General features: G+C 44.6%; 2 protein-coding genes across 2 annotated transcripts; both read right to left on the reverse strand.

Moving 5' to 3' along the window:
- Nucleotides 1-238: 238 nt before the first annotated feature.
- Nucleotides 239-1,852, reverse strand: LOC139781984 (uncharacterized). The gene has a single exon (XM_071720875.1). The coding sequence runs from the start codon at nt 1,850-1,852 to the stop codon at nt 239-241; it is 1,614 nt and encodes a 537-aa protein (XP_071576976.1).
- Nucleotides 1,853-1,933: 81 nt separating this feature from the next.
- LOC139781986 (uncharacterized) lies at nt 1,934-5,389 on the reverse strand. The gene has a single exon (XM_071720876.1). The coding sequence runs from the start codon at nt 5,387-5,389 to the stop codon at nt 1,934-1,936; it is 3,456 nt and encodes a 1,151-aa protein (XP_071576977.1).
- Nucleotides 5,390-11,752: the final 6,363 nt, after the last annotated feature.

An 11,752-nucleotide genomic window follows, 5' to 3' on the forward strand; every position in this document is an offset into this window, starting at 1 on the left:
AATCTACTGGTCGAAAAGGTGTGTTGGAATTGACTTCGCGCGAGCTTAAACTAAATGACTAATCAATTTGTACTGACGATTAAATATGCAGTCCTTACATCTAAACGCAACATATAAAAATTAATTAATGCGCGACACTTAAAGATAAGAGGATAATTAAACAACAAAAAGGTGAAAATGTGTGATCATAATTCGGTAAAGTAAATCACAATAAAAAGAGGAACTGAAAATTTGGTGGCTACGCGGGTAATATTGCCAGTTTGGCAAGAGGCCTAACATACGTGCCCTTGCTCGTCTTGACAGTGGCCGAGCGCGCCACGCCGTCGGATCCGGTGTGTATCTCCTGTACTCGTCCGATGGGCCATTGCAGGGGTGCGGTCGCTTGCTGTTTTATTATGACTAATTGCCCAGTCTTTAGCTGCTCACCCTTGGCCGTCTTCCACTTATTCTTCTGCTGGAGGGTGTTGAGATACTCGTGACTCCATCTGCGCCAAAAGTGCTGACGCATTTGCTCAATTACTTGCCAACGCAATAACTTGTTTACATTAGTATCATTTAAATCCGAGGCAGGAAAACTATTTAACGGTGCCCCGATCAGAAAGTGTCCTGGACTTAAGTAATTCATGTCATTAGGGTCCGAACTTAATTGCGTGATAGGACGCGAATTCAAAATTGCTTCAATTTCGCATAAAACGGTTTGCATCTCCTCGAAAGTTAAATGCGAGCCACCCACTATGCGTGCGAGGTGGAATTTAACAGACTTAACCGCAGCCTCCCTTAAACCGCCGAAATGAGGAGCGTTAGGAGGAATAAAGCTCCATTCAGTTTTTTGTTCGCGCAGGAAATGCTCTATGGGAACTCGCGCGTCGTCGGTCTTTAAGAAATCATATAATTCTTTTATTTGCCTTTGTGCACCTACAAAATTTGTTGCGTTATCGGAATAGATCCGTTCTAGTTTACCTCTACGCGAAATGAGCCTCTTGAGAGCGGCGATGAATGAGTCGGTGGTAAGGTCACTAACGAGCTCTAAATGCACCGCCTTGGTAGCGAAACATACGAAGACAGAAATGTACGCCTTATGATTTCGTGAGTTACGACGCTTACCCTCCCGTAGTATTACCGGACCGGCATAATCCACTCCGCAATGCGTAAACGCCCGTGATACCGTAACGCGACTCTCGGGCAAGGAGCCCATCAATGCCTCAGAAGAGATAGGTTTTACCTTAAAACATGTGACACATTTAGCTATCATTTTCCGCGTGGCTGACCTCAACGAGAGCGGCCAAAATCGTTGCCTTACCGCTGCCATAGTGGCCTGTAAACCCGAGTGCATATTGCGCACGTGTTCTAGCTCAATTATACGTTTAGACAACTCGTGATTTCGCGGCAGTACAATCTGATGGCGGGCGTCGAAGGCCAGTGCGGAATTTTTTAATCTTCCGCCTACTCGGATTAGTCGGTCCTCGTCCATGAAAGGGGAAAGACACAGAAGATTGCTAGCTTTGTCAATGTCGCGATGATTGGCTAAAGAATCGTATTCATTTGCGAAGGATTGTTTTTGGATGACTTTACACATTGTGTTTAACGAATGAGTCATTTCTTTGGGTGATACGGCAATGGTTGACGGCTTAGAATTCCTCGGAGCTGAGACTCTAAGGCAATAGGCAATAATGCGACATACTTTGTTCAGATTGGAAAACTTGTTAAGTAGGTCATCGATGATACTAGGATGATGGGGTACGGCAACTGCGCAAATCTTTCTCTGTTCAGGAATCTCGCTTGGCAAGACAAATTTGCTGCTAGGCCATTGGTGTTCGGGTAATTGTAGGAACGGAGGGCCGTGCCACCACATGTGCGAGTGTATTAGCTCGTTAGGAAGCAGTCCTCGTGATAACACATCTGCCGGGTTGTCAGAGGACGCAACGTGTCGCCATTAATGTGGTTCGGTTAATCTTTGAATCTCTCCAACACGGTTCGCCACGAAAGTGGTCCATTTGCGGGACGGAGAGGAGATCCAATGTAAGGTTATAGTGGAATCCGACCACAATGTAATAGTTAAATTCAACCGGTTGAATGATGCTTTGATCTTATCGACTGATTGAGCGAGCAATAGTGCTGCTAATAATTCTAGACGGGCAAGAGTCACGGCCTTGAGAGGAGCAACGCGAGACTTAGAGTAAAGCAAGAAAGACTTGTATTCATTTTGTCCTACTTTAATGCGCACGTATACGCATGCGCCGTAAGCGCGCTGGCTGGCGTCGCAAAATCCGTGTATTTCGATTTCCTGCTGGTCAGCACAACCCCTGACGCAGCGAGGAATCTGTAGTTGCTTAATATTGGGTAACTGTAGTTTAAACTGCATCCATTTGGTATGCGTATCCTGAGACACTGACTCATCCCAATCAAGACCCGACTGCCAAAGATCCTGTAATATGAGTTTCGCAACTACGATGGTGGGGCCTAACAAACCTAACGGGTCAAATAATCGGGATACCTCGGACAATATTGAACGCTTGGTCACGGGACCGGAGTCGAGGCTGGGTTCATACGAGTATCGGAAGAAATCGCCATCTTGATCCCAGAGAATGCCCAAAATGCGAATATCATTTTCCTTATCGAGCGATACAATCCTTTCGCCGCGACAGCTTACGCCCGATAGCAGTTCGGGGCAATTAGATCCCCACTTGCTGAGTTCAAACGATCCTTCTCTGAGCAACTGTATGGTCTGATCGCGAATCGCGAGAGCTTCTTTAATCGAATCCGCGCCGGTGAGCATATCATCAACATAAAAATCTTGCGTGACGCATAATGAACCGAGGGGATATTCTCGCGCACGTTGCTCTGCGTGATGCTTTATCGTGTTCGTGGCCACGAAGGCGGCCGCCGCGGTTCCGTAGGTGACGACCATTGATTCATATACTTCGATTTTTGAATTATTGTCTTTACGCCAGAAGATTCTGTGCAATCGCGTTTGAGAGGGATGTAGCCGTATTTGGCGATACATTTTTTTTATGTCGGCCACTAGTACGAATTTGTGAATGCGAAAACGCAAAAGTATGGATGCGAGATCTTGTTGAACGACCGGCCCGACAAACATGATGTCGTTTAGGGAGAATCCGGTGTCAGTTTTGCACGAGGCGTTAAATACTACGCGTATTTTAGGGCCCTCGGCCGTTTCTTTAAAAACACAATGGTGAGGTATATAGTAGACGCCCGGTTCATTAGGCGATTGCTCGTTTATTAGCTTCATATGTCCTAACGCGATATACTCCTCCATGAATTCGGAGTAGAGCCCCCTCAAGGCAGGGTCGCGGTCAAACCGTTTTTCCAATGCGCGAAAACGATTTAATGCAATGTTTTTTGAATATCCGAGCCTGTTGATCCAACCTTCTTTTAAAGGCAGTTTAACGACGTATCTGCCTTGCGTATCGCGACGAACAGTATTCAAAAAGTGCCTCTGGCAGTCTTGCTCCTCAACGGTATAATTGTTAGGATTGTTGGAAAAGTCATCCATTCGCCAAAATCGTTGGAGCTGATTATGTAATTCGGCGTTGCTTACGGTAGTGTGAAGAACAACTGCCCTCTGGTCTTGCGCGACGCGTGTGCCCGTCCGACCACCCAGGATCCAACCGAACCTCGTCTTTTGTAGCGCTGGGTGGTTGACTGAGGCCTTGATTTGCCCCACGCATATGAGACTCCAAAAAACTTTCGCGCCGACGAGAATGTCGATATCCGTCGAAACGTTGAAATTAGGATCGGCCAATTGAATGTTTCGTGGTAAATTAAATGCCGATTTTCTCATGTTGAATGCGGGAATGCTGTCGGTTACGCGCTCAGCAACTATGCAATCGAGGGTAACGGAAAACGGATTTAATCGCGACTGTAGTTTTACGTGAACTGCCTCGGTGGAGCGCGTAGCTGTGCCATTTATACCGGAAATAGACATGCTCACGGAACGCGGGGTCAAGCGTAAACTATTGATACACTCCCGAGAAATTAGGTTAACTTGCGATCCCGAATCCAATAGGACGCGACAAGGCCTTTGGGATCCGTCCGCGGCAGAAACGAGAGCCACGACGGTTGATAATAGTACGGAGCTACCATTCGATACGCTTGATGAATGAGCGATTACCGCGTCCGGAACAGCTGGCTCCGAAGGGCCTTTATTGATGGTTTCGTTGCCGCTTGACTCCGCTTGTTCGGACACCGTGGTCTGCAAGTGCAGCAACGTATTATGTTTACGAGTACAGGTCTTGCAACCCCCAGACGGGCATTTGTTCGAAGTGTGAGCTGTCGACCGTAAGCAATTCAGGCATATTTTACGAGCACGAGCTTCGGCTATCCGTTTAGGAATAGAAAGAGCCAAGAATTGCGGGCATCGATAAATGAGGTGTGCGCCCTGACAATATCCGCATTTCGCGTTAAGTGCACTATTGCATGATGCCTTTTGCTTGGTGGGCGGCTGACGCGAGCTGGCACCGGATGATTTGTAAGTGGCCTCGAGAACGCGGCATCGATGTGTTAGAAAGTCGGAAAACTGCTTTAATGATGGTAACTCTACGCCTTCCAAAGACGACTGCCATTCCCGCGCTGAATTTGTGTCTAGTTTGGAACTGAGAATATAGACCAAGAGATCATCCCACGCATCGGTCGGGCGTTTTAAAGCCTTTAAAGCAAGCACGTGGCGTGCGGCGCCATCCGCGATTTGCCGCAACTCAGATACGTTCTCCTTGGTCATTATTGGCAGGTCAACAATTGCCCTAATATGAGTCTGTACTATCACCCGTTTATTGTCGTACCTTTCTTTGAGAAGATTCCATGCAACCGCGTAATTAGCTTCCGACATTTCTAGTGAACCTATCACCGCATTCGCATCCTCCGAGACTGCGGCTCTCAAGTATTGCAACTTGTGTATGTCGCTAATCGATGTGTTCGCGTGTATCATCGAGGTAAATGAGTCGTGAAAGGGAAACCATTCGTCGTATTTTCCCGAAAATTTAGGTAAATCGAGCTTAGGTAATCGAATATTGCACAGGGGTTCCGATACTCCGGAATTGCTTAGCGACGGCCTTGGCGAGGGCGCCGCAACGTGAGGTGAGGCAGAAGAACCTCTTAATAAATCCCGCATCTTAGCCGATAAATCATAATACGCCGCTTCGAAAGCGCCCCTGTCATTGGCCTCGCCCTCATCGAGCATTTCCAGATTTAATTGTACATCGTTGTATTCGTCCCAGTGACGCTCTAATTTGTCCTTACGCTCCTCTACTTGAGATATTATCGCTGGCGTAGGGTCGCGAATAGAATCGACATAAGTTTTTATGCGCGTACATGCCGACTTGACTGTCGCACGGCGTTTTTTAAGCACATTGAGATCGGCTTCGGTAGCCATCGTAAAACGAGCTTTCTGATCGGGTAACGCTAAACAGCTTTCTTTACCTTAACAATAATGCGGAGAGCGTTGGCGAGTCGCGGCGGAACACGAGCAGGAAACGATGTGACGTGACTGCCGGTGCCCGTGGCAGGCTATTGGTCTCTGTATGCGGGGGAAGAAGGCGACGCAATATGGCTGCCAATGTCCGTTCCCGCGCGATCCCTCGATGTGTAGCGGGAAGATGGCGGGAAGATGGCGGGAAGATGGCTGCCGATGCCCGTTGCCTGGCGATTCCTCGCTGTGTGGCGGGATGATCAGCAGCGATGCGTTTGAATAGGCTCTGTCGAGGTCCCCTTGTTGTCTGGTGTCAGCGCCCTGGCGCAGCAGAGCTCGAACGTTGAGGAAAATATGTGCCGCAATGACAACGGCTTGTCGGGATCGCATCGAATGTTTGATGCAATCCGATCTCGACGGGCGGGCTTTAGCGAGCCCTTGTGTGGCGGCGACGAAAAGGAAGGCGCGATTTTGCCGGATATCCGGCTCGAAGGACCAAATGTTAGATCTTCTCCTGCGGGCTTGTCCCCCGAGAGAAGTTCTGCAGGCTGGATCGCCCTCCGCGCGTGTTCACCGGCGTGGTCTTCGGGGACGGCGTGGTCAAGACAACGTGTCTTTGGTTTTAATTATTGTTTATTGCACCTTTCGTCGCTAGCACCACTACCGAACTTACATTCCTTGCTCGGTAATGCAACAATACAAGAGGTTACTTTTACCCGTCGAGGGGACTGTGCTCGTCACACGTCGGAACACAGATCGCAACTGAACTCGCACGCACCCGTTCGCGCAGAGAAGGTCGGAGACCGCACGCGATTGGTTGAGCGATAGTAGGGACGCGCACGGGATTGGCTGATCGATGATCGCAGTGCATTGGGTCACCGCTAGGGAATTGCAGATCGCGGGAGTTTACTCGATTCGAAACACATAATACGCAACAGAGAGTAAGTGCTGGTAAAAGGGAATGAATATAGATGAAATACGAGGAAAAACTGGAAAGGGGAGAGGGAAATGAGATTGCAAGAGAATGCTGGAAAGAAATAAAAAGGAATGTCAGGAAGGAAAAGGCAAATTGGGAAGAAGAGAGAAGGAGCTTCTATGAAAAAAGAGGATACGCAACTGAGGCGATAAAAAGGAAAAGAGGAAATAGCTGGAGCAGTATAAAGGAGATAACAAGAAGAGACAAAGACATTCAGAGTCAAGAGAGAGATGAAAGAGTAAGAGAGTCTATAGATATAACAGGTGGTACAGGGAGATAGCAGAAATCAGAAGGCCAGAATACCTAGAGAAAAAAGGGAAAGATAAGTCCATGATTAGGATAGCGAGATTTAGGCTATATAGGTAATGAGATGAGAGGTGGAAGATATTGGGAACCAATAGAGAAAAGAAGCTGTAGAATATGTGGTGCAGAACCAGATACATGGGAGCATGTGTTAGAGCGATGCACAAGAGGAGAGGAGGAGGAGAAGCCAGAAGGAATTGGCGAGAAAGATCATAAGGATACTGAATAGTAAAGGAGAGGGAGAGAAATGGATGGCAGAGCTGGAGAGAAGAAGAAGGCAGGCTAATACAACGGCAAGTTAGTCAGAAAGATTAGAGAATAATACAGATGATGTTGAGGAGGATAAGCGGAAGGTATTAGATGCAAAGAGAAAGGAAGAGAGCGGATTGAGGGTGAAAATGGACGAGGACAAGTCGGTGGAAGCGAGGGTAAGAGAAAGAGAGGAGAAAGAAAGGAGAAAAGAGAGGAGAGGAAAGGAAAGCGGGAGGCCAAAGAGGACCGTGGAGAAAGAAGGAGCGAAAAAGATGAAGGAGAATCTCCTTATGGATACGGACGAGGACGAAGCAGATAGGAAGAAAAAAGAATAGGAGAAACTTAGGATGAAAAGGAGAGATGAAGGGAGATAAAGAGAGAAGCATTAAGGGAGAGGAAGGGGAGAAGAAGGTAAGATTGTAAGAATGTAAGAATAATCTTTAATGCAGTTATTTGCAGAGTGAACGTAGAATAAGAAAGAAGGAAGGCATCGAACAAGAGGAGGGAGAGAGCCGGAAAGAAAAGGGAAGAGCAGCGACAGAAAGGAGGAAGTCAGAGGGGTGCGGAATTAAAGGAAGCTGAAAGAGATGACCAAAAGGGTGCCGGATGGAAGATGAAGGGAAGGGAAATGACCAGGTCGGGGAAAGAAGAAATAAGAAAAATTATATTATGAATGTATATGATTTTATTTGTACAGCAGAATTTGTAAAGGTTTTCTAACCCCGGAAGGGGAGTGAAATAAAGATTAATTGAAATTGAAATTGATTTCCCGAAATTAAAAAAACTTTTCATTAAATTTAATACGGCTTTACGAAGCAATGCATCAGTTGAAAGGATGTTTAGTATCGGTAATTCTGTCTGTCAACCTTCAAGAGGTCGCCTACATGATAATATAATGGAGTATCAACTTTTACTAAAAATAAATCAAAAATATAGATAAAATTTAACGAGTTTATATTTTATTATTTTATAATCCAAATAACCCTATATAATCCTTGTAGTTTAATACGTTATTGAGATAATCCTAGATCTAAATAGTAGTGTAGTTTCATACATAATACATTTTATTTAATAATTTTAAGTTTAAAATTATCATGTTAAAATTAAACTTTTTATTCTGTAATCTTGTTTTAACATTTAAAAAAAGTAACTGAAAAAGTAACTAATCGTTACTTTTTAAGTAACTGTAACGGTAACGAGTTACTTTTGAGAATCAGTAACTAGTAACGGTAACTAGTTACTTTTTTGACTCGGTAACGAGTAACTGTAACTAGTTATTTTTAAAAAGTAACTTTCCCAACCCTGGTAGCATATACGTCGAGTCGGGAGGCGAATAGAAGTTAAGCAATGGAGAAAAAAAAGACAGAGCAAGATATGCGAGTTAATTCAGCTATGATATATTTTTGAGAATGCCGTATAATTTTAGAAGATATAAGGATAGCAAATAAGAAAGAGAAAAGTGTAGGGATAATAAATAAAGTGTATTCATTTATGACCGCGAAGGCTGTGGCCTATATCGCCAGATTCCTTTGGCTCGAGACAATTCTGTATGCTGTTATCAGACAAATAATTATTTTTATTTTTCAGCGGGTATCTGCAGTCCTAAGTTACACGCGACTGAATTCCATGAATATTGTGGTGAATTATCGTTTTTATATAATATCAAATGGGATATCGTTACAATACACAGGATGTTGTAACAGTGGATTGGTGATTTTTGTAATAAAGTATAATAAGCAAAAAACTAGATAGCTTTAGCATCATTATTATTTATAAGACAAGAGATGTTATATAATTTTTTATTATAATATATAGACAAGATCATAAATATATACTGTCAAAACTAAGTTTTGAAATAATTGTATTTCAATACGGGTATGTATTTTTTAAATGCGCTTATTAAATATACCTGTTGAAGTTTATACTGAAAATGAATTTTCTGTCTTCCAACTAAAGCAAGTTGACATGATGACTTCACTACGTCAAACTTGGGCATTCATTCAACTTCATTACATAAGGTATATCTTTTAAAAATCTTTGTATACTGGTCGAGAAGAGACGTGATTTCTCTTCGTTAAATTGGAGCATCATATATATGTTTTAATAATATCACTGTGTTTGGCAGTTTAGTTATAGCATTATATGATATTTTTAAACTAAGAGATCTATATTAGTAGTTACGCGGTCCTACTATAATCTTACAAATAAATAAGCTCGATAAAAAATTAAAAAAAAGATCAAGATCTGACTTAGGCCAAATTATAGAGCCCTGGCACATTCAGCAAACGTTGATCATGATTTTTCCTTTTTCCAAAGTATGCATTAGGCCCATGTCTGCTATTATAATGAAATGTCAATTAATGTTCAGTCTTTCATGGGCGAGTTCGTCATTAACGACATTCACTTTTATAAACGAATGCGAAAACTCCTGCAAAAAGATTTTGACGTTACTGGCGAATGCGAGTAAAATTATTACTTTATAATTGTGATCTGGCAAAGCGTCTTACTTAGAAAAGTCGCTGCTCTTCTCTATAATATGCTCGAACTCGACGAAGCTGAGTGCTCCGTCGTCATCCAGATCAGCTTCGTCAAGGATATACTGAAGAAACTGCTGCATGTCGCTATCGTTCAATCTCTGGGGCGCGGTTAATCTGTCGACCACTTGTCGTAAATGTCCCACACCGAGCATATCGTCACCGTCGAAATCTTCGTAAATAAGATTTTGTCATCAAAAAGGGGATTTCAGAACATCGTGAATAATTAACTGGCGGCTTACCGAATATTCTAAATGCGTGCTCAGCCTTCACAGCCTTTGGAGCAGCATTGCTGAATACAGACATCATGTCCAGAAAATCTTCGAAGGTACAGTCGCCATCCTGAGTAGAGCTGAAGACCTCACAGATCCTGTCGCCGAAAGGATTCACTCTCAATTCGGGATACTGCAAGATCTTGGACATTGGCAGCTTAGCATTCTTGTTGTGTCCAACTTTCTCTGGAGCAAGCGCCTTGAATTTTTGATGTGCACTACTTAAGAAAGAGTAAATACAATTTTGCATATATAGTAATAATTAACAGTCTAGTCCAATAAGATAAATTATGAGGAAATTTATGCTCAATAGACAAAAATATCAATCTTGTTGATAGTACTCACTGTAAGACTTCCTTCTTAGTGAAATACGTCAAATCCTATCAACAAAAGAAGAACACAGTTTGATTAAAAACTCCTTAAGGGATAAATGTCGAATTGCTTTCCCGTCAAGAAATATTCCTCAAATAGTATGTTAAATATGAATACTAACCTCTTCACGATAAAACATTTTAAACTTAATTAATTATTGCAGTTTATATATAATCTTAAAAATTACATAAATATATATGTAGAGATACACATATGTGTTCATTAAGTGAATACACGTAGGTATATATGAAGAAAATAACATCTACAAATTTTCTTTTCGGAGTATGTTGTCATGTCGAGTCATGTCGAATTTTCACACTACTGCCGATAATGGTCTGTTCTTTTTCGCTACACTTCTAAACTAGTGCAATAAGTTCACTTGTTATACTGTAACGGACTAACTTTATTAATCGAACGCGGACTAGCTCGCCGGATCAGGAGTTCGATAGAAGGCCCAGAGACAATAATCAGCTTGTAATGCACACTATAACGTTTATTCGTTAGGTGATATATACAATGCGGTAAGATCGGTAGTGCATGTGCACTCGGCGCGGTATTACTGGATGCTAGTTATATATACAATGCGGTATTTCAAAGATCGGTAGTGCATGTGCACTCGGCGCGAGATGACGGATTACGGGGACGCGGGTTTACGAATACAGAAACGCGATATGTACAGTGATCGGTAGTGCAGCTGCACTCGGCGCGGTATTACAGGATGACGGGTCGCGGTATTTACAACGGTAGTACATGGGCACTCGGCGCGGTATTACAGACTACTGGATCGCGGTCTTTACACCGATAGTGCATGTGCAGTCGGCGCGGTTTTACCGAATTCCAGAATAACGGGTCGCGGCATTTACAATGATAGTGCATGCGCACTCGGCGCGGTATTTACAGATTCCCGGATCGCGGTATCTACGGAGAAACGATAGCGCGGTGCATTTACCGTGTCGGGTGTTCTACCGGCGGGAATACGCGGTGCCTCGAAGGCATGTATCTAGGATTCGGAGCCCGGGGCTGCGGTGGTGAAAGTACTCGCCACGAGGCCGAGCGTGCTTGACCCCGCGGGACCGTGGCCGTCAGGAGTTACGTTGGCGGGACGTCGGGGACACCTGAGAGTACTCGGTCGAGGCGCAGAGATCTGAACCCCGTTGGTGTGTCGCCCTAGGATATTCGTTAGGTGAGGTAGGCTTCGTCGGCTTAGCGGAATGCTCGGAGGTAGACGAAGTGAAGTCTTTGCGCGGAGCGCCGGTTTATATACGTCCCGGCGTGCCGGGTTCGGTAGGAAAGAGGCTGATCGTCAGGCAAGCCGCGTGGGGATACGCTTACGCGCGCTCGCCTTCGGCGCGGATCGGCTCCTTCCGGCGCTTGTCGGCGCCGTGCGGGAAGGCACCGGTGCGGCGTCTTTACCCGCGCACACGGTGCGTTTGGAATCGTTCAAAAATATGGCGGGCGCACCGCGCCCTGTCTTCGCCCGACGGAGGACCGGTCGGGCGGCATCCGGCGGGTGGTAGCCGGGAACGATGCTTCGTAAAGGGGTGCATCGTTACAGTACTAGTGCAGAAGTGCAGCGAAAAAGAACATTAATACAAAGATTTATTTAAATTACAAAAAA

The sequence above is a fragment of the Temnothorax nylanderi genome, unplaced genomic scaffold, assembly GCF_030848795.1.
Source record: "Temnothorax nylanderi isolate EJ_2023f unplaced genomic scaffold, tnyl_v1.0 TNYL_tig0379_pilon, whole genome shotgun sequence".
Classification (NCBI taxonomy): domain Eukaryota; kingdom Metazoa; phylum Arthropoda; class Insecta; order Hymenoptera; family Formicidae; genus Temnothorax; species Temnothorax nylanderi.

Bases quoted from the DNA above. Each gene is read 5' to 3' on its own strand.
- LOC139781984 (XM_071720875.1), bottom strand. From the start codon at position 1,852: ATGTGGTGGCACGGCCCTCCGTTCCTACAATTACCCGAACACCAATGG.
- LOC139781986 (XM_071720876.1), bottom strand. From the start codon at position 5,389: ATGGCTACCGAAGCCGATCTCAATGTGCTTAAAAAACGCCGTGCGACA.